This window comes from Fukomys damarensis, unplaced genomic scaffold, assembly GCF_012274545.1.
Source record: "Fukomys damarensis isolate Sample0158 unplaced genomic scaffold, DMR_v1.0_HiC HiC_scaffold_19, whole genome shotgun sequence".
NCBI lineage: Eukaryota > Metazoa > Chordata > Mammalia > Rodentia > Bathyergidae > Fukomys > Fukomys damarensis.
Genome location: NW_022900931.1, coordinates 61,356,429 through 61,378,476, shown reverse-complemented (window position 1 = coordinate 61,378,476; position 22,048 = coordinate 61,356,429). Strand labels below are relative to the sequence as shown.

Below are 22,048 nucleotides of genomic sequence, written 5' to 3'. Positions count from 1 at the left end.
GCAGCGCTGGGTGCCCTCTCCTTCTTGTGGCCTGCGGGTGGCGCTGCGGCGACAGGCGGTCTGGGGTACCGCGCCGCACACGGCGTCCTGCTGCAGGCTCTGGATGAGATGCGGGCAGACGCTGAGGCGGTGCTGGCACCTGGTGAGCCAGCCCAGTAAGGGGTGGGGTAGGATGGGGTCCTGGGCTTCCAGCTCGGGTGGGGGTTTGAAAGCCTGAACCTGACGCAAGGGGGAGGGGGGAGTCTGCTACTGGGAGTCTTTGCACTTGGGGGTGCAGGCCCCGACTTCTGGTTGGGGTGTGTGGCGTCCTAAAGGTGAGCAGAACTTGGGGGGAGCGGGATTTCTGATTTTTCTGTGGACCCGGGAGTATACTATCCAGACTCCTGGAGGGAGTGGTACATCCTTGTCTCCAGCTACCTTACAGGACGTCTGGTTTCCAAGGGAGACAGGTTAAAAGCCTTGCTTCCTGAGGAGGCCCACAGCTGGGGACCTGGACATCAGTATAGGAGCCTGGGTGCTCCAGGGAGCCAGAATCCTTGGGCTTCCGGATCTGACAGGGAAACGGCCTAAGTTTGAATCTTCATGGGGTGGGGGGTTGCCTGAGGTCTCAGAGGACTGTGCTTTGGTTGCTAATTCTTGAGCGTTGGGAAGTCTACGTCTGGAGACGTAGCACGGGGCGGATGGCAGAGCTGTGGACCCCTGGGTCTCCTGGGGAGTGAAGGGATGTCTGACACTGTCTGGGGATCTGGTGTAAGAAGGATGATCACAACAGAAATGGAGAGAAAGGGCTAGAGGTCTGAACTTGATGGGCCCTGAGGGTGGGGAGACCATGAGCGAGGCCTGCATGTGGCAGAGTAAGAACTTGCACTTCAAAGCTGCCTCCCACAGGTCCTAGGTGAGCTTCATCCTGTACGTCCTGAAAGAGCAGCTGCCTCTCTTTCTGTGAGTTTGACTGGGGAGGCACAAGACTGCCCCCATCTTTTAGGTGCTAAGTAATGCAGAGGATCTTGGGTGTGCGTTTCTCTCCTTCATGGTGTGCTTTTGTTTTTGTTTTGTCTGGGTTTAACCCTTTTGGCCTTGGTGTTTTGTGGACCTACCTGCCTTTTTGGAGAAGCGGCTGTCCTGCTGCGCTAGTCCAGACATCTTGATGGGACCTCCCTGAGAGGCTATCATCTGGTTACACAAAGGATGTGTCTTTGGGCACGGCTCCCCCAGAATGGCTGGGCAGGCATCACAGACTGTGGGAGCAAATGTGAACCTGCCAGGCAGGACTGAGGCAAAGGCAGAAAAAAACCACAGTGCCTGCGATGTTCTAGGCCACAAGTTACAGGATTTTTCAATGCCAAAACTGGAAAAAGGGAAGAGGAGAGCAAGTCTAGAGAGAGCAGGCCAGAGGTACAGCTGCACAAAGCAAAGCTCTGTGTGGTCTGGTCCCTGCCTTTTCTCAGCCTCTACCCCATCTCAACCCCAACCAGGCTGAGAGATGTTTCTGATGTTTGAATAGGTCACACTGAGTTCTGCCTCAGGACCCTTGCACTTGCTGTTCTTTCCTGAAGTGCAGTGCCCCCTCATCTTCCCACGATCGGCTCCTTGTTCATAAGGTCTCCACTCAAATGGTCCCTCAGAGAGGTCTTCTGTATTCACCCTCACGAAAGCAGCTTGTACACCCCCATTTCTCATTCTGGCCAGTTGATTTTTTTTAGGAAATATTACTATAAAAATGATGTTATTTATTTGCCCATTTATTGGCTGTTGTTCCTTTGCCTGTCGTGTTCCCTGGTGTACTGCCAGCGTAAAACATTGCGTGACACTCTGCAGGTGATTAGTGACTATTTATTCATTGATCAGTGGCAGAACTAAGGCTAGAATTTAGATTGTTACCTTTTTGTCACAGAAAGGACAAAGGAATAAGAGCTGGAGAAGAAGCAGGCATTAAATGGAAGCGAACATTCCAGTTTGAGGTCAGGGGACCTAGGACACAAGTGTGGTTTTGTCACTGTCATTCTGGGTCACGTGGGCCGGTGCCTTATTTGCCCATCTCTGGACTGAAAGGGCTGGGCCCAAACCACAAATACTTCCAGAATCCTATTTCTTTGACAGCTGAAGGCAGTGAGTTGCGGGGTGGCACCCCCTTATGCAGTTTGAACTCTCACCTCCAGCACAGCTTGTCCCCCTTGGTCGAGATGGCCAGGAGGGGAAAGCACTTGACCTTGTGCTGAATGGCTACTCGGCTCCTGCAGCCTTAGAGGAAGGGGATTCACTTGAGTCCAACATCCCTCCTGGTCTCCACAGGGTGGCGCTGGAGCCCCTCAGGCAAGCGTGAGAAAGCAGCTGTCTGACAGAAACATAGGTCACTGAGTGTCCTAGAAGCCGAAGCAGAAGAGTAGCCGTGCAACTCACAGCAGTGTGTCATAGTTACCCCATATTATCATTTCAACATATAATCAGTGTTTTAAAGATACTGAGATCCTTTATCTTTTATGCTAAGTCTTCAAAATTTGATAGGTACTTTACACTTAGAGCGCATCTCAATTCGGAGAAGAAATTGTCAGGGTCGGTGCTGGACTTCTATTTATACTTTGTAAGTTTATAATAAGAGAAGTAGATTCACATACCAAGGTTGCCCCCGTGATACCGACTAGTTTATCAGTAATGGATATGAGTATCATGTTCAAGTGAATTAAAAGCAAACAGAAACAAAATTCAGTTTCTCAGTTGCGCTGGCCGCGTTTCAAGTACTCCTCTGTGGCTAGAAGTATTGAGTGGTCCAGACTTAGGACATGTCTGAGGAGAGGAAACCCTATTAGCATAGCTCTAGGGTCACTTTGGAGATGACCTTGGGCAAGTCACACAGCGAGTGGCATCTACCTCACACCGTCCCTACGAGAATTCACTGTCCGTGCACACACGCATACACACGTGTGTGGAACAGACTGCAGCCCTCGTGAGTAGGGCACAGTGGGCGCTCAAACATTAGTCTTGTTGCCCCTGCCCACACTCAGTCTTGGGCAGTACTGCGATCACTCTGGTTTAGGCATCTTCTGTTGGCCCCATGCCTTTACTGACACAGTGCCCTCTTTTGTCACTTCTCCATCCTCCGATTCAGTCCTGCCTGACATCTCTGCTGCTGTTGCTGCTGTATTTCCCTCTGCCCTCCTTCCAGCTGAAATCAGGCCAGTGATCATACACAGTGGAAGTAAGGTGATTGTGTGTGTGTGTGTGTGCGCGTGCGCGCGCGCCTGCTGAGTTCTACCTGTATTTATGTAGTTGTATGTTGGCACCCTTGGGTTTCACAACTACTCTTTGGGATGGTTGCATTTTACATAATGACTCAATGGAATTCAACTTTAGGTTTTGTGCAGGCATAAACTTGTGAGGGAGGCATCTATCTCTGGGAGCATTGAAGCAGAAAAAACTCAGACTCCCTTGTGGACAGATGACTAGCTGCCATCAGGGTGTGTCCATGTGACAGCTCAGGGCAGGAGTCCCAAAAATGTGTGACTCCTGGCATTGCCATTACCCGGTGCAGAACAGGCCCCAAAACATAGAATTTTGTACGTTTCTGGGTAACGATGGAGGGACTTATTGTCTGTAATAATGGAGAAAAAGGAGGTCAAACCAAGGGTGTGGGTGGCCTGTGGTGTTTTTTGGAGGAATGAATAAAAATGAGTAGAAATCTTATTGTGTGTTATTTTGGGGTTTGAAGGGAAGAAAGGATGGTTGGGATTTCTGGCTGAGCTGAAAGCCTGGACTCCGGGGCCTGAGGGTGGTGACTCTTGATCCGGGAAGAGGAGGGATGGTAGGGAATCTGTCAGGAAAGAATTCCTTGGGCTGGGATCAGGAGACTTTATCCATTATGTCTGAGTTTTGCCATCCTGGGAGTGGGGACTTTGTACTAGGTCGCTGTTAGGAACTTGAGGATTAGTGATGGTCAAGCACCTTACGTCTGGAACTAGTGTGACCCAGGAATGCCCTGGTTTGTTTATCGTCTGTGCAGCCAGGCCCTTGGATCGTCATCCTCATCCTCACTCTAGACTTTGGCCATTGGGACAACAGTGTCCTGTTGATGTAAGCAGAGGCTTGGAAGTGCTTGTGCACTGGGACTTCCTCTCTGGCTGTCCATGGGGCCACTGCATCAAGAAGCCCAGGTGAGGGGCGAGGGTTTAGCTCAGTGGTTCTGCCACCTGCTTCACAAGCACAAGGACCTAAGTTCAATCCCCAGTACCAAAAAAAAAAAGAAGCCCAGGCTGACTTGCTGGGTGATAAAGGGACACAGCCCAGCTATCCTTGGTACCCCACAGCACAGCCCGCCAACCCTCTGAAACAGCAGAAGCAGCACCCAGCTGGTCCAAAACTGAGCTGCCAACACACAGAATCATGCACTAAATAAAAGGTGATTCCTCCAGACTACTAAGTTTTGGAGTGGTTTTTTAACAAAGTGAAAATCGCAGATACTGATTTTTTTTCCTGTCTGTGATGTGGTGGTCTCTCTGCTCCCAGCATGAGCCAGATATTAACATCTTCAACTCCTTCCTTGAGTCTCAGATTCATCTCCTGCAAACAAGGATGAGGATAACAGTGCCTCCCACACACAGCTGTCACGGAGCTAACACAAGAAACAGCCTGCAACTGGGCGTGTTGGTATAGGCCTGTGATCCCAGCCCTTGGGCAGGAGGATTGGAAGTTCAAACCCAGCCTAGGCACCTTATTCAGACCAATGTGAAAATAAAAGGGGGATGTAGTGATGTAGCTCAGTATGAAGGCTCTGGGCCTTTATTTAATTTTAAAATAAATGTATTTATTTTGAGACAGCAGCTCACTATCTAAATTCAGGCTGGCCTTGAACTATGTAGCCCAGGCTGGCCTCCAACTTGCGGCAGTCCTCCTGCCTCAGCCTCCCATGAGCTGGGATTACAGGGTACACCACCATGCCCAGTAATTCTGAGCCTCCGAGAAGCCACGGTCAGTGCGAAGCATGCCCGGCTCTCAGCCTTCTGATCCTGGGGCAGAATTGCACTTCCTGACCTCCCTGTGGTTCAGGTAAGGCCAAGTGACTAGCTCCATCCAGTGAGTGGACACTGGATGGGTCATTTCTGGGTCACAGCTTTGATAATCACACAACTTTCCTGGGCTCATTCCTTGGGTGCAGAAATCGGTCATGTTGAAGTTGGTGGCTGCTCTGTGACTCTTAATGAGTAGATGGTGCTAAACAAGTACTAGAGTGAAGGACACATTAGCCTTTTGTGACTAATCACTTAGCAAGTATCCACCCCTCTCCCAACCTCTGGAGAGGGACCATACTTTCCTGCTCCACTAAGTTTGGTTTGGGCCATGGGACTCACCCTAGTGGAACGTCAGAGTCTTAACCTCCTCAAGGGCCTGAAATGCGCTTGACTTTTATGCTTCTGTGACCTGTGCTGAGAACATCTGCCTGGAAGCCATGGATCCAGGACACTGGAAGCATCTGGAGGAGACAATTCCCCCCAGCCAAACTGGCCAGCACACGACTAGAAAAGGAGCCACCCCGCCAGCCCACAAAACCTTCGAAGCAAGACTGCTCGTCCTAAATCTGAGATCGGAGATAGCTTATTACGAGGCCCTGGCAGCATTTGGTGACTCACACAACTTTGTTGTTTTAAACCAGAGATTACGGACTTGTTTGTTACTGTAACATAATCTAGTCTGCCCCGGACTGCTGCAGTGGTTAGCACCTGCCCACAAATGGCCACTCGGTAAGTGGTAGCTATTAGGATGATTACTATTTATTCAGACATTGTCTGCAGAGCCATCATTCTCTTCAAGGTGGCAGGCACTGCACTGAGTAGTTTTCACGCTTCATTTACCTCTTACCACAACGAGATGAGGTTCCCGATGAGGTTGTAACTGTTGACATCCACATTCTGCAGAAATGAAAACAGAGGCAAACAGAGGGAGAGGTTAATCGGGAGAGCTGATCGAGGACCGTGGTGTGACGGACTGAGGTTCAAATCAGGGTTCTGAATCTTCCGAGCTGACCCGAGGCAAGAGACACGGGATCTGCCTCAGTTTGTTAGTCCATAAAGTGGGATGATAACGTCGGATTCATAGAGTTATTGTGATTGTAAGATGAGGCATAGCAAGGAAAGCCTTAGCGCAGGGCCTGGCAACTAGTGTCCCTCCGTAAAAGGCAGGGTCTTCCCTCTCTTTCCCACAGAGAGGGAGTCGGGAAAGAAGGCTGAGGCCAGAACCCGCTACATCCCACCTCCCCAATGCATCACGTCACACGGACTCAGGCTTGCTCTGTTAACTTTAATTTATATGCACGTGGTGGGCTGTGGGCTGAGGACGGATGGGGACCTCAGGCCACACATATTCCTTGGTCCTTCACTCAGCCCTGCCATAAGGCAAGGAGGCTTCGTGGCAGTCGGCCCGGTTGAGGAAGTAGTAGTAGGAGGCTGAGGGCACCTCCGCCCCAGCCTTGGTGTGGCAGGCACTCTCCGTGGCACAGCCCCGAGTGGCAAACTTGGCGCTGATGATTCCTGGGAGGAAGATTTCAGACTGGAGTCAGCCCTTCCCACTGCATAACTCAGGAACTCGGCCTCCCCTCCTCCTCCCCTAGAACAGAACACTTTGGGCCTCCAGTCCTGGGACCCCGTCCTCTCTTTCAGAGCGAGGCTCCACTCACCAGTCTTTGCTCTGCCCGCCAAGTAGATGCAGTGGGTTTCCTGGCCAACGCACTGGACTAGCTCCGTTGTCACGCATGTATCCCGGAAAGGCACCACACAGGAGGGGCACGACAGGCCATTCACGGTGCGATTGTACTGGGGAGCTGGGCACGAGGTGACATGGAAGGAGGGTTGTAGGTGGAAGCCCTGATCCCAGCCTCCCCCAGGTGGACACTGCATTTTACAGGTAAGGAAACTGAGGCTCAGAACCAGCCAGGCCTTTGGGGTGGGGCTGCCTCAGCAGGGCTGAGCTGGCACTTACGGGGCACAGAGCCACGGTTGCAGCCATCCCTTTGGCAACAATGCGTGTTGGTCACCATGTAATTATTGGGTCCCATGGTGGTGGACACGTAGCCCGAGTGGCAGTCTCTGGATTTCATGCAGGCCTTGACGGTGCTCACATAAGGGCCCTCTGTGGAGTGGGAGGAGGAGCTGAGGGCAGGCGGCGCTGGCCCACTGCTGGCTTACACTGTGTCCTAAGTCTGCCCCCCACCAGCCCTGCAACTCCTTTGGGTGATCTTTTCCAGCAGACTCCCGAATTCACCTGCTCCTGAATGGTTTTATTAGGGAGCCCTCCCTCCTGTACCACGAGCCAGGTCCGCCTCTTGTCGTCTCCCTTCGGCTCACGTAGCCAACACCCAAGTGCCCACTGGATGTGGTTCCTTTTACCCTCTCCACCTCCCCCGTACTTCTCCAAGGTGCCTGCGGCCACCCCTGTGCCTAAGTAAAAGTGGTCTCTTCCAGCCTTCAGGCCTTTCAGGTCCCTCCTCACCGCTGTCACGTGTCACAGTCTCCTATAGCAGCTTCCTTTCACACACTCCCTCCCTCCCTCGGGTCCTCACGTTTTCTTCCTGCTGTCAGAGCTGACTTTCACGGTCACAGCCTTCATACCCTCACCCTGGTCAGGGGATTTCTCTGAGGCTCATGGTCTCTTTCGGCTGGGGAGTTAAGATGCCCACTTTCCCCGCTCCATCCTGTGCAGAGGTCTGCATTGCTCCCTTTTGCCTCTGCTCCCTCAGGTCTGAGGCGGGTTCTTTCATCGAAGTCAAGCCCCCCCATTTTACTCATCCACCTCCCCACCTCTACTTTAAAACGTCTTAATTAATTTATTTATTTGAGACAGGGTCTTGCTGTTTAGTTCTGGCTGGCCTTAAACCTGCAGTGATCCTCCTGCCTCAGCTCCCAAGCACTGACATTACAGGCGTGTGCCACCACACCTGGCCATTATTATTATTATTATTAATTATTGGCATTACTCAGGACCTCCACATTGAATGGCATCCACAGCTCTTTTTTATTTTGAGACTGGGTCTCCTTGAGTCGCTAAATTGTCCGGGCTGAGCTCCAACTTGGATCCTCTTGCTGGGCCACCACACCCAGCTTCTACTTCCCTTTATGTAGGTTTGCCCCTTTCTTGGGGGTTACCTTCCCTCTCCGGTCTGGAGTGCTTGCTTTTCTGTGTTTTCTCCTACCCTAACCTCATCTGTCTTCTTTCAGGAAAGGTCTCTTCCCTGGTCACATCCCCCAATCCCAGCGCAGCCCAGAGCAGCCTCTTTTTCACCTGAGAACTGTGACCACACCCTCCGCATCTTCAACCCTTACCCTCCACCACCCCCTACCGCTCATCCCTCTCCGCTCACCCCCACCCTTCCACCCCGCCTCGCGCAGGACGCCACCCCCTCCTACTTTCATAGGACTCGCTCACGATAATCGCACACGTGTCCTTGCCGTCCTCGCACTGCCTCATTTTCCCGCTGCATGTTTTCTCGGGGCCATTACACACTTCGCAGGTTAGACTGCACCCTGCAACACAGAGCGGGAGGCAGGAGTCATTGGTGCAGTCTCCAGACCATGAATTTCAACACTGGAGTTCAGAAGGGTCGGGGAGCCGGGCGTGGTGCTGTACACCAGTATCCCAACACTCGGGAGGCTGAGGCAGGAGGATCATCGCCAGTTCGAGGCCAGCCTGAGCTACATAGTGAGTTCAAGGCCAGCCTGAAATGCATACATAGCAAAACAAAAACAAACAAAAAAGGTAGAGAAGAGGGACTTTTGCCTCTTGAGGGAGGAGGAACCGGTATTACCCTGGTTTTTCAAGGGTGGGGCATTGATTACTGTCCAAGGAACTGTCCAGAGTCTGACAAGGAAACCTGGATGATGCCAGCAAAGTGGCTTCCAGCGGCGGGAAGTGACTACCGTGGAGCCTGTTCACCTAATTACAAGGCTGGGGACTTTGGACGCCAGGGTCCTCTGAGCCGGCTCAGGGGCAGGGAGGGGTGGTGGCAAAGGTTTCCAGAGAGTTCTGTGAAATTTCAGGTCAGGCTGGTTCTTGGGTATTGGGTGTGGAAATTTCCTCCTTGGAGGTGCTGCATAAATTTTCTCAGATAGGGTCTGCCATGTATTCTAGGCTGGCCTTGAAGTGTAGCCTAGGGCTGACTTGGAATGTGTGACAATACTCCTGCCTCAGCCTCCCAAGTCCTGGGATTACCAGCATGTGCCCCCATGCCCAGTTTAATCCTTGATTTTTTTTTTTTTGTACCAGGGATCAAACTCAGGACCTTATGCTTGTAAGGTAGGCATGTGCCACTGAGCTAAATCCCCAGCCCAAGCCTTGTGGATAGTAGAAGCCCAGACTGAGGTACAGGAGGCTGGGGTCTGCATCCCAAATCAAGGACATGGGCCAGGGATTTAGCTCAGTGGTTTGGTGGCCTGCCTTGCAAGTGCAAGGACCCAAGTTCAATCCCTGGTACCAAAAAAAAAAAAAAAAAAAAAAAAAAAGGCGCAAAGTGTGGTTCAGGGGCTGAGGGCATGAATTCTTGGTCCTGAGGGAGGAGACAACTAGAGGCCTGGATACCTGAGTCCTAGACAGGGTGAAACTGCCCGAACTCTTGCATCTATAGGTAGGAGGAGGAAAGGCCTGGGTTCCTGAACTGCTGAATCCAGAGAGAAAGGAATTCTCTCCACCGTTTGAAAGATTGAATTTTAAAAGATTTCCTTTTGTAATCAATCTCTCATCCTAGAATTTCTCTGTCTTATTTTGGGACCCTGCCTGTGAGACAGAGGATTCGAAGCCCACCAACCCTGCTCTCCTACAGATCCAATCAAGCACTTTTCCCCTCACCCCAGGCTTTCTCATCCTTACCGTCTGACTTCTCTGTGAATCTGAACTTGCCCTTTCCCTCTTTAGGACGCTGCTGAATGCTCTCTCACAGTCTTTTCCTTCCTGGAAGCCACTCAGGTCCCTTGTCACTTACCGAGACCCATAAGGGTGCAGAGCAGCGTGAAGGCCAGCAGGAAGGTGTCCTGTCTTGTGGATAGCCCCATGGTGTGTGAAACTGCAGTCCCCGGGCCTCTGCCCTTATAAAAAGCTGGGGAGGGGCGGGCCCAGACCCACGTTCACCGTGGGGTGAAAAATAGCTGAGGTCAGAATCCAGGGCAGTCCTCTGCAGCCTCCGGGTACCAGCATCCAAAAGGAAGCTAAACATCTTGTGCCCAGCCTCCTTTGCCACCGGGATCCCAGGAGTCTGGACTTGCAGCACCCTCTTCCTCGAGGGCCTCAAAGGTTACTACTGCCTTGATTCCTGACCCCCACCCCATTCCCAGCGTGAGTGGGTCACTTGATTCCCTGCAGAGGTAGAGCGGCTGTGAAGACTGGGATCCCCCTTCTCCGTCTTCCCAAGGAGGCGCCTAGCGTGGGTGGGGTCCTACTTGGGAGCGCCTAGCATGTCCAAGCTCGTCCTGCGGGGGCTGGGGGCCTTGTCTCCCTTCCCTTCTTCAAATGCTTGACTCATACTCCCTCTTCTGTGTTTGGGCTGTTATAGCCCCAACCCCACCCAGGGCTGCACTTCTGGGTCTCAAGGGGACCGAACAGAAGGGTGCCCGTCAGCGGCCAAAGGGAGGTGTAGTAAGAAACAAGGGTCTGAAGGTCGTATGTTAGTGAACTGAGGCATTCTGGAAACACTCCAGGGTGTGTGTGTGTGTGTGTGGTTTGGGAATATGCTTTATTAATGGACCGTCCCCCGCCCCCGACCTCAGAGGGCTGAGAGAGGTGTGAGATTTCTCTCGTGTTTGTTTAGGGCGGAGAGAAATGTGTAGGCGCAGGAGGAGAAACGGAGATCCTGTTTTAGTAGGATCCAAGCTCCCTGAGAAAATCCACTCAGCTATCGCTTTCCGGGATTGTTTGGGCGATGACTACGTCGTCCAATGAGAACGGCGAATTTCTTCTGGGCACCAATCTCAAAGCCGCTCTCGTTGCTAGGCACCCAGAAAACGTGGTAAAATCCCAAGAAGGCGGGTAGAGAGTGGTGGAATCTGAGAGAGGCGGGGCCGAAGGAAGGCTCGTTGCTAGGGAACGCAGCGCCTCCCTTAGGAGAGGCTAGTCTGGGCTTGCGCCGAGTCGACGCGAGCGCGGCGCGCCGCGGTTTGAAAGGCCCGAGCCACGCGCGCTTGCGCACTTAAGCCTGCGCGGAGAGCACCCCTTCCCCGCCCCCCAAGCCGGACCCTTCCTCAGCCTCGGGTCTAGGTGAAGCCCACGGCTTCGGCATGCCGGAGATTCGCCTCCGCCACGTCGTGTCCTGTAGCAGCCAGGACTCGGTGAGGGATTGGCGTGGGGGAGGTTGGCAGACGTGAGAGAATTAAAGAGGGCACCGTAAGAACTTTTGGGGTATAAAAGAGAACTTCGTGGAAGTCCAAGGAGGGTCATGGGGATTTCCAGGGGCTAAAAGTGAATCCTGGAGGAGATGTGGAATTAGGGAATTTTTGGGTTTCTGTGGAACTTCCGGAGAGAAAAGGAGGAATAGGAGAGCCCGTAGGGAAACCTCCAGGGAAATATTGTGAGAGAAATTTGAGGCAGGGTGTGGGGGGACTAAAAGGGGAACTTAAATCTGGGGGATCGCAGAGGACATGGAGGGCCCCAAGAAGTTATCTGAGAACTGGGGGCCTAGCTGTCATCTCTGCCTTAACTCGCCTTTTCAACTCTTGTCCTCAGACCCACTGTGCAGAAAACCTTCTCAAGGCAGATACTTACCGGAAATGGCGGGCAGCCAAGGCCGGCGAGAAGTGCATCTCTGTGGTCTTACAGGTGATCCTAACCGCCCCCTCCTCCTTCTTCCTAGGGGAAATCAGGCTGCATAATCCCTATACCCTTCAACAGAAGAGACAGGAGACCCAAGGACTAAGTGTAGTCTGTGGCCCTGGGTGGTGGGTTGCTTGTGCTCTCTGGGCCTCAGTTTTCTCATCTGAAACAAAATGAACCATATGCTGTGTATCCTGCTGCCTAGACTCCGTGGGCCCCAGGGATGGAAGGTGTCCAGATTATCTGAACAAATCAACCTCATTTTAGAGATGGGGAAATAGAGGCACTGGGGCAGGGGAATGAAGTTGCCAGTCTAAGCTACCGTTTCTGGAGCGTTGGCTGGCTTCTTTCTGAGAGCCTTTTGTGCATTCTTTCACCAACTCCATACCAGGCCCTGTGAATTGGGAGGGGGGCAAACAGGAAAGAGAGGCTTGATCTGAGATGGTTGTAGGATTCTGAACAGAATCCTATCCAGATAGGAGAGCTAATGCATTTTTTAAAATCTGCCCTTTGCCAGGTGATGTCCTGGATGTTTTACCTGAGAGGTGTGATTTAAGGGTCATCATCAGTAATAAATAAATGATAGTGTTAAGACTTGAGTTCACAACTGAATGTTGTGCTTTTGACCACTTAATCATCCTGCTTCTTCTTCACACGCCAGCATTTTTTTTCCCCCAGCACTGGGGATAGAACCCAGGGCCTTACATATGTTAAGCAAACACTCAACCACTGAACTACATCCCCAGCCTTTTAAAAAATTTTATTTTGAGACAGGGACTTGCTAAGTTACCCAGACTGACCATAAGTAGTTGACCCTCTTGCCCCAGCCTCCCTAGTACCTAGGATTGCAGGTGTGCAGCACCATGCCCAGCTGTTTTTTTTTGTTGTTGTTGTTTAATTTTTATTAGTGCACCTTTGCAGTACATAATGATTACATTCATTGTGGGGAATGTACATAACATATCTTCGTTCTTTTTTGTTTTGTTGTTTAGGTTTTTTTCTCCCTGTTGCTAGGGCTGGGCGTTTAACCTAGGGCCTTATGTGTGCTACTACCCAGTGCGCACTCTTGGTCCACACACAGGCTTTCTGACTGCTGACCACTTTCCTTAGCTCTGGTGGAGGTGTATTTGGGGACAGAAATCAGTGGACTTGTGAGGGCAGGATTTACACCACTGTTTCTGATCTGAGCATAATCTTGGTCTCTGTTTTGCTCAGGGGTTCTGAAAAATCTTAAGTCACAGAGCCTTTTCACAAAATTTTCTGACTGATTGTAGTTAAGTATCTCCTAAATCTCTAATATAAGAATAGTAACAAAAAATAACATTATTTAACACTATAAACTGACAGTCACCATTCTGCATACCTCACATGGTTTGATTAATTGAATCCTCATAAAAACTCTATGGATCTGTTATTATCCCTATTTTATAGATGAGGAAACTGAAGCCCACAGAAATTACACAATTTACCTGAAAGCCATTCTTTTAAACTGTGGGAGATTCTAGACTGCTGAGGATTTAGTTTTGGGAACTGGATTCAAATCCCAGCTCTCCTTCGTAACTCTGTGACCTCAGGCAAATTTTTTCATTTCTCTAAACCCAGTCTCTCATCTGTACATTGAGGGATGAATCTAAGCCCAGGGTGCTTGTGAAAATCCGGTGACATAATGTCTGCCAAAATGCCCTGTCAACATGGACATGTTTGTGTAAAGGGAGGGGTTTGCGATTTTATTGTGGGGCGATGCTGGGTTCTCATTCAGGTGACCCCAGAGAAATGACAATCAGTTTTAGCTTTGCTGAAGGTAGAGCAGAGAGACTGGAGAAAGAAGAGGCAGTACGGGAGAGAGGGGGAGTCAGAGGGGCAAGGAACAGGACCTCTGACCTGGAAGGGACTGAAGAAATACTGCAGCTGTCACCAAAATGGGAAACGCTGCGTGGGAGCGGCCTGGGAAGGCGGTGTGTTTTGGTCCTAACGTCCAACTTTGATGTGGCTCTGAGGTAGCAACCGGAAGGCAGTCAGGAGTCAGATGTGGAGCTGGAGGCAGACATGTAGAAGCTGCCACCACAGAGGCAGAAATCTGCTCTAGGGAGTAGGTGAATTCACTTGTTCTTTCATTCACTTGCTCATTCAGCAAGTATTGATTAAGCGTCTTCTGTATTCCACGTCCCGTGTTACTTTCTGGGCTGGTTCAGCAGTGGGCAGCACAAGACAAACAGTGCTCAGTCCTGTGGAGCTGTCACGGTATTAGGGAAAGACTGACAGACGTAACATGGCTAAAACCTATGTCAGACGCTAGTTAAACTAAGGGACTGGGGATGCCTGGTTGGGGGAAGGGCAGTGTGGCCATGGGGTTTTATTTATTTTTCAATTTTATTTTTTTGGTACTGGGGAATTGAACTCAGAACCTTGTGCTTGCGAGGCAGATGGCAGAACCACTGAGCTGAATCCCCGGTCCCCTGGAGGTTTTTATTTAAATAGGGAACTCAAGGAAAGGCATCCTGAGAAGGTGACATTTGAGCAAGGTGAGCCGTGCATACATCTGGGGGCCACTCCAGAGCAGACTGTGCCCTACATGTTGGAGGAACAATGAGGAGGCCTGTGTGGCCAGGGTGGGGTCAGTCAAGACGAGAGAGGTAGGAGAGGAGCTTGTGAGCTGAAATGCTCCAGGCCTGGGAAGCCACTGTGAGGACTCTTACTCGGGTGAGACTGCAGCCGCTGGAGGCTCTGAGCAGAGAGGAGGGACGTGATCCGACTTGATCTTCACACAGTCCTTCAGGTTCTGTGCAGAGGATAAATGGCAGGGGCCTAGCATGGAAGTGGGGAGCCCAGCGCTGCAGCATTTGGTGGCTTTGCCTGTAGCGGATACCCTCTGGGAAATCCAGCTGTGTCCGGCAGTGACCAGCATACACGGCAACTGCACATTCACCCAGTGCTAATTTTAGGGTTCTTTGGAAGTGCCTGATATCTGAGCACTAAGACAGTGAGTTTTCCTACTACCCTGTATTTTCTCCAAACACTGTTTTGCAACATCTTGTAAATTGCCACCCAGGGTTCAAACCTCTGCTCGTGACAGCCTCACACTTTTTTTGTTTGCGGTAGCCACAGGAAGCTCTGTCACCAACCCGTCACCTGCTCCCAGGCAGGGAGTTCAACCTCTTTGCCAACCACTCGTGGCCCGGAGGGGATGGCTGGGACGCAGTCCAGGTGGAACCTCTATGCGTCACTGCAGGTGCTTTCTTTAGAAGCAGTGTTCAACAGCTCAGTCTCTGAATCGTCACCTTCCTCCTTTTTGTAACCATCTCCATCATCCCCTCAGACAAGGAAAGTCTTCCCCTCCATAGGCATCAGATACCCAGGTACCGATCCTCTCTTTAGCCACGCTCCGACACCCTCCACTACAGCTTCATCTTCAGACTTGGGCTCCGAATAAACTGCCAAAGTCGAATAACTTTATTTTGGGGGAAAGAAAGTCTCTTTCTCTTCTGATCTCTGCCTGCTCTCCCCCCTCCTTCTCCTGCTACCAACTGCCTCACTCTTGAGGCAACCGCTGTGAGCAGCTCATCGTGTGGCCTTCCTGGCTCATTTTGTACACATACGAGTGTGTATGAAAAATCTAAATGCGTGGCCCCTATGCTGTTCTGCCCCGTAATAGTTTGTCATGGGAATTTGCTGTCTCCTTATACGGTCTTCTAAGTGATGGGTGACTTTGCATTTCATTCACATGCAATGTTTTTCTTCACATGGGGCTTTGCCAGCTTTCTGCGTCCCACTTGTTTCACTCGTTGCATCTTCTGACAAAGGCGCACGCTCACAAACCTGGGCCATGGGTGACACCCCATGCTGAGCCCATGTCTTGACACACTTCTTTTCTGAGGTAAACGTCACAGAGCATAAAATTGACTCCATGCACGTAAGCTGAGCGAGCCAGTGCTTGGTTCTGCACGCTGACTGTTCTGTAACCATCTCCACTCTAACTCAGTGTTTTCATCACCCCTAAAAGAAACCTCAGAACCAGGAATAGTCACTGCACACTCCCTACCTCCATGTTGCTCTTGGCAACCACTGATCTTGCTGTCCCTGTTCCTTTGCCTGCTTTTGTCATTTTATATAAATGTATATGTGGGTTTTTGTGTATGCTTTGTTTTACTTAGCATAATGTTTCTGAGGTTCATTCATATTATAACATGTATTAGTGGAGCTTCTTTCCTTTTTCCTTTGGTGCTGGGGTCGAATTTAGGGCTTCACTCATACTAAGCATAGTCTTACACTGAGCTGCACCCTGGCCCTCCTTTGTGGGGGAATGGTGAGTCAGGGTCTTGCTGTGTAGTCCAGGCTGGTCTTGAACGTGTTATGTAGCCCAGGCTGGCCTTGAATTTGTGGGGATCTTCCTGCCTCAGCTTCCTCGGTGCTAGGATTACAGCTGTGCACCACCATGCCCAGCTCTCCAGTGTCTTTTATTGTTTTGAGACAGGATCGCACTGATTTGCCCAGCCTGAGCTCAGACTTATGGTCCTTCCGCCTCAGCCTCCCAGAGTGCTGGGATTCCAAGTGTGCACCGCTCTGCCTGGCTCAGGCACTGGCTTTTTTTTTTGTTTGTTTGTTTGTTTTTGGTACCAGGGATTGAACTCAGGTCCTTGAGCTTCTAAGGCAGGCATCGGAACCACTTGAGCTAAATCCCCGGTCCTCAGGCACTCTTTTTTGACATTGGTACACATCCTGAAGAACTCATACATTGTCCCTACTCTCATGGGACTTAAAAGTTGAGTGGGGGAGACAAATATCAGAGAATTACAAATATATATTTATAGACTACCAAGCACTGCCGATGAAGAGATATATAGCTGACATGTATTATATGTTACTAAATGATATTCTTAATTTTTAGCTTGCAGCAGTTTCAGAGTTGTAAAATTTTATGATGTTATTTTTTTTATCAGTTATTTTGTATCTGTTGTTGTGTAATGAGTAGTCCCATTACTCTAAAACAAGCATTTATTTCCTCCTACTTTCTGTGGGTCAGAACTTGAGAAGCAGCTTAGCTAGGAACTTTTATTTTAGTCTTTCAGGAGATCAAAATCAAGATTTTGGTTGGGGCTGCAGTGATCCTAAGGTTTGACTGGGGCTGGATGACCTGTTAGCAAGATGAGTCAGTCTCATGGCAGGCATGTTGGTGCTGGTTGAAGACAGACCAAAACCCTCTTCAACATAGACCTCTCAACAAGGGACTTGTGTATTCTCACTACTTGGTGGCCAGCTTCCCAGGTTGAATGAGAGAGGTGGGGAAGAGACTGAATCAGAAGCTGTTCTTTTTATTTCATAAACGGAAGGTCACATGACCTCACTCTACTTCCTGTTTGTTGGTGGCCAGTCACTAATTCTGGGCACATTCAAGCATTATGCACTTAGGTCCACCTTTTGAAGAGTAGTGTCAAAAAAATAAAGTGTTAGAGATTTCATGAACATACTTTAAGATCACCGTCCCTACTTTCAAATTTCAAATTGACAAATCCTCTGATATGGTACCTAAAATCATTTTGAAGAGCTTTTGTTTTATTTAAATGACTCAGTAGGTTTTGTTTTGTTTTTTTGTTTTTTTGAGACAGGGTCTCACTATGTAGTTGAGACTGACCTGGAACTCACTATGTAGCCCAGGCTGGTCTTGAACTCACAGCGATCCTCCTGCCTCAGCCTCACGAGTGCTGAGATTGCAGGCATGAACCACCACGCCCAGCTATGATTCAGTAGGTTAATATGGGGTTCAAGGTTAGAAAAATCTGAAAATCGGAAAGAAAAAACCAGTGGAAATAATACAGAGAGCAGTGACTAATGTTGAATAGTAACCAAAAATAAAATCCTCCAAGTAAACATTCTACAAGTGTATATTAATAGCATTCTCAGATGTCTTTATTTTTCCATCTTCCTTTTGTGTGCTTTTAATGTAAACTTTTTGTATATCAAATTTAACATTGAATGTCCATGTATAAATCCTGTGATTTCAAGAATAAGTGATTACAACAACCCTGACAAGGAAAAAAGAGAGAGAAATACAGCTGTCTTAGGGATAGAGTGGCACATGGTAGGAGGTGAGGACGCTCTGTACTCATCTCTGGAGAGGTAGCGTCTTAGCAGAGACCCAGAGACGCACTGGCAATGACAGTGGGAGGGTATGGCGAAGGAGGGGTAGCGGAGCAGGAAAGCAGCCCCAGGGTTGGACAGGAGGCAGCTGGGGCTCAGCCTCAGGAAGGCCCTGTCCCTGCCACCACCGTGGCCCACTGCCTCTGCCGCCTCCAGCCAGCAGTGCTGGGTGCAGGAACGCATGTTCTAACCGGCCTGCCTGGTGTCCTTGGCCTTTGCCTGCACAGTGGAGATGACATAACCGCTTCCTGCCTGCCGCTGCTCGTGTGTGACCTGGAGATAATTATAGTACCTGCCTCTCAGGGCCACTGTGGACAGCGCAGCTTCCTGTCTGGTACCATGTGAACAGCCAAATGCCGGCTGCAGTTCTGTTCTGGGTCATCTCAACTCCCTGCAGAAGGAGGGCTAATAAGATGATCCTCCCCTTTCATATATGAGGAAATTGCCCCTCAGAGACCCTGGATACAGCTTGGAAATGGCAGGGCTAGATTTGGACCCAGGCCCACCTCAGCCTGCGTCCAGGCTCCTTCCTCCCGTGCAGCCATGTGTGTCGCACTGGGCAGGCAGTGTCTCGGTGACCTCCTGACTGGGAGGTGATGGAGCAGATGAGAACAGCAGATGGTTCCCTGGGGCAGGGAAGGCAGTATAAGGTGGTGGACTGGATACTTTTGAGGGTTGTAATAACCTGTCATTCCAGGATCCTAATAAAGCCGCAAAGTGTGAGACAGGAGCCTCGCCTCAGCCTTTCCTGACTCCCCGCCATGCATGCACACCTTTCTGTACCTTCAGCTGTCAGACTGGGATGGCAGATCCTTTGGCAGAACCCTTTGTACAGAAAGTGCTTTCCCCAGCATCCTGGAGGCAGGGTCACGGTGGATGCAGTCACTGAGGGAATGTCCTGCTCCACGTTGTGGTCTGTGCTGTGTGCCAGCAGACCTGGTCCCTGCTGACACACAGAGGTGACATTCTCGGGAAGGTGGCAGCCCAGATGGGGCTCATCCCTCCTTCAGTCCCTACCCGGCAGTCAGCCTGAGGATGGAGCAGGCACTGATCTTGAGCTTTTTGTGCCCACAGCTGGAGAAGGAGGAGCAGATCCACAGCATGGACATTGGGAACAATGGCTCAGCCTTTGTAGAGGTGCTGGTGGGCAGCTCGGCTGGAGGGGCCAGTGAGCAAGACTATGAGGTAAGCAGGGCAGCGAGACACCTCCGCCGCAGATGTCCCCTGGCCGTCCTCCAGGGCTCCACTGTGTGACAATACCACACTCTTCGTTCATCTGTCCATGCACATGCAGTCTGCTCCCAAGGTTTAGCTGTTAGAAAGTGTGCTGCTATCTGCATGGGTATGCATGGGTCACTGTAATGTGATTGTGATATCTTTAACTGTTTCTCGGGAAGATACCCAGAAGGGGAATATCTGGGTTGAATAGAATTTCTACTTTTAGTTTTTTGAGGAATTTCCATAGTGGCTGTACCTAGTTTACCTTCCCACCAACCATGTAGAAGGTTTCCTTTTTCCCCCTGCAGCCTCACCAACATTTGTTACTTGCTTTCATGATGATAGCTATTCTTTCTGGTGTGAGATAAAAACTCAGTGTTTTCTCTTTTCTTTTTTTGAGACAGGATCTCACTATGTAGTTCAGACTGGCCTTGAACTTGTAGTAATCCTTCTGCCTCAGCCTCTACAATGCTGAGATGACAGGTGTGCACCACACCACGCCCAGCGTCAGTGTTCTTTTAATTTGCATTTCTCTAACAGCCAGAGATGTTGAACATTTTTCATGTATTTATATGTCTTCTTCTGAGAAGTGTCTATTCATTTGGTTGCCCATGTTTTGATTGGGTCTTTTGGGGAGCGGTTTTAATTTTTTTGAATTCTTTATGTATTCTAGATATTAGTCCTCTGTGGGAAGAATAGCTGGCAAAATTTATTCCCATTCTTTAGGTTGTCTCCTCACTCAATTGGTTGTTTCATTTACTATGCAGAGGTTTTTAATTTGATATGATCTCATTTATTGATTCTGTGTGTCATTTCATGTATAATTGCGGTTCTGTTCAGAAAGTCTTTGCCTTTGTCTTCAAGAGTTTTACCTATTTTTTTCTTTCAGCAGATTGTTTCTGTTGTAACATTTTCCACTTTTTGGGCTGGGGATTTAGCTCAGCGGTTTGGTGGCCTACCTTGCAAGCGCAAAGACCCAAGTTCAATCCCCAGTACCACAAAAAAAACAACAAAAACAAAACAAAACCAAACATTTCCCACTTTTTGTTGTTCTGGGTATAGAACTCTGGTCCTTGCACTTGCAAGGCAGGTGGCAGCAACACTGAGCTAAATCCCTGGCCCTTTTCTGTTGTAACATTTAGATCTTTGATCCATTTTGATTTTAGTCTAGTACACAGTGAGAGCTATGGGCCTGGCTTCAGTCTCCTGCATGTGGATAGCCAGTTTCCCAGCACCATTTTATTGGAAGCTGTGCAAATTTCCAAACACCTGTCCAAGGGTCCAGCAGCAAGATAACAAAAGCCAAGACAAGATCTTTACTTCGTAAAGGGTCCCAGGATGGTCAGAGCTCTTATCAGGCTAAGACACTGTCTCCTGGAGCTTGCCAGTGAGAACACAGCTTCTTGAAGGCGTAGGGGGCAGTACAGGGAACAGGAGTGAAGAGGACTGGCATGAGCAGGTTCCTGGCAGCAAGGGGACGAGACATTCTAGCAGGAGCAGATCATTGATTTAAGGGGAGATTTGTTTTTTTTCCCATAGATTAATTTTTGCTTCTATAGGAGTTCTGTGTATGAGTCATGTTGCCCTTAGCTGCAGTATTCTCTTGCCATCCAAGAGGTCAGAGAGTCATGGATCATGGAGACCTCTGCTGTGACCAGTGGCATGGAGAATTTGTTCTTTTCCTACACACCGACTACTTGCTTTGCAGGCAGGCCATTGTGGGCCAGTAGGCAGACTCAGACATGTAATGTGAAAAGCCAGTTTATGAATTTGTACTCACCCAGAGTGGTCTCCGTCACCATTTATTAAAGAGGCTGTCTTCAGTGTATGCTTTGACTCCTTTGTCAGAGGTCGCATGGCTGAATGTGTCTGGAGTTGTTTCTGCTTCCTCTGTTCTGTTCCATTGATCCACGTGTGTGTTTCTGTGCAAGTGTTTTCCCTATTTTTTGAAGAATGCTTGAGATTAGAGGGCTTGATGTTAGTCCTTTTCCCTCCTGGTTTGATTTTTGAGCACTTTTGGCTGGAGTGTCTCGCATAAATTTACAGTGTTTTCTTCACTTTCTTCATCATTGCCTCAATCATTACCCGTCTTCATCATCTTCATTTTTATCAGTGTCAGTTTTACCTCTTTCTGTGGACCCTGCTTCCATTTCCAGGCAGGTCGCTTTCCAGGTACTGACTGGAGAGGTTCGCAACCTCCTCTCGTTGTGCTGGGTCTGGATCTTCTTCCACAGTCACAAAGTCCTGTCTGCTCAAGTGAATGGGCCTCAAACTTCACTGCCAATCCAAGGCCTCAGGTGGAGGAATTTCTCAGCCCCCAAGTGAAGCTGCACACTTTAAAGCTGCCAGCACGTGTGTGTGTGGTCTCAGAGCTGTCATCTGCCTTTTGCAGAGCCCAGGCTAGGCTGGAGTGTAGCTTGGAGGTAGAGTGCTTGCCTGCCTCGTGCAGGGCTCTGGGCTTGGTCCTCAGCACTGTGAACATAAATAGATAAATAAATAAATATCTAAAAAATCAAGGGATCAGCACCAAGTCAGGCTAAAGCATCATTTATTGAGGGCAGGCATTTCCTCACCTGAGACTGAGACCGAGACCACACCAGTTATGGTGGGTTTTTGAGACAGGGTCTCCGTGTGTTGCCCAGGCTGGCCTGGAGCTTCTAGGCTCAAGGGATCCTCCTGCTTCAGCCTCCGGAGTAGCTAACGCGACTTTCATACTAGTTATTTTAACAGAGAGAACTTAATATCAAGGATTGATAACTGGGTGTTACTGCAAGACTGAGGTCTGAGGAAGAGCCACTCCCATCCCTAGGACTGGGGGTTAGGCAGAAAGAGGCGGGAATGCAGGAGACAGATGGCCAGCAGTGTGGAGGTGGGGTCCTCTGGGCCTGAAACCCAGAAGCTGAGGAGCAGCCCCGCC

The 22,048-nt window shown here is 49.8% G+C and overlaps 3 protein-coding genes across 6 annotated transcripts in view; 2 read left to right on the top strand and 1 right to left on the bottom strand.

Moving 5' to 3' along the window:
- Irgq (immunity related GTPase Q) overlaps positions 1-2,919 on the top strand; it is a 6,861-nt gene extending 3,942 nt beyond the window's left edge. Inside the window, exon 4 of the mRNA XM_010623370.2 lies at positions 5-2,919. Within this exon, the coding sequence (XP_010621672.1) occupies positions 5-159 (155 nt within the window). The 3' untranslated portion in view covers positions 160-2,919. The remainder of the gene's footprint in view (positions 1-4) is intronic.
- A 3,019-nt stretch (positions 2,920-5,938) lies between these two features.
- Pinlyp (phospholipase A2 inhibitor and LY6/PLAUR domain containing) lies at positions 5,939-10,873 on the bottom strand. 2 transcript variants are annotated; one of them, XM_010623268.2, is made up of 5 exons: positions 9,959-10,873; positions 8,391-8,507; positions 6,967-7,116; positions 6,665-6,808; positions 5,939-6,518 (listed from the first exon to the last, which is right to left on the bottom strand). In XM_010623268.2, exons 1-5 carry the CDS (start codon positions 10,026-10,028, stop codon positions 6,364-6,366), a joined length of 636 nt encoding a protein of 211 aa, XP_010621570.1. In that variant the 5' UTR covers positions 10,029-10,873; the 3' UTR covers positions 5,939-6,363. The 2 variants fall into 2 exon arrangements, with proteins under 2 accessions (XP_010621570.1, XP_019062923.1); XM_019207378.2 differs by lacking the exon at positions 9,959-10,873 and adding an exon at positions 9,847-9,866 and having other exon boundaries at positions 5,943-6,518.
- Positions 10,874-11,084: 211 nt separating this feature from the next.
- Positions 11,085-22,048, top strand: part of Xrcc1 (X-ray repair cross complementing 1) — a 22,198-nt gene continuing 11,234 nt past the window's right edge. For 2 of the 3 annotated variants that reach the window (XM_010623270.3, XM_010623269.3), the window contains exons 1-3: positions 11,085-11,297; positions 11,692-11,784; positions 18,988-19,098. In XM_010623270.3, the coding sequence (XP_010621572.1) occupies positions 11,247-11,297; positions 11,692-11,784; positions 18,988-19,098 (255 nt within the window). In that variant the 5' untranslated portion in view covers positions 11,085-11,246. The remainder of the gene's footprint in view (positions 11,298-11,691; positions 11,785-18,987; positions 19,099-22,048) is intronic. The other variant, XM_010623271.3, reaches the window with a different exon arrangement.

What these genes read in the sequence shown, in the direction of transcription:
- Pinlyp (XM_010623268.2), bottom strand. Translation starts at nt 10,028, where the DNA reads ATGGGGCTATCCACAAGACAGGACACCTTCCTGCTGGCCTTCACGCTG. An exon ending in CTGCACCCTTATGGGTCTCG is followed by an intron (nt 8,508 to 9,958) that starts GTAAGTGACAAG and finishes TCTGTGTTGCAG; the next exon opens with GGTGCAGTCTAACCTGCGAA. An exon ending in CGTGAGCGAGTCCTATGAAA is followed by an intron (nt 7,117 to 8,390) that starts GTAGGAGGGGGT and finishes CCCACTCCACAG; the next exon opens with AGGGCCCTTATGTGAGCACC.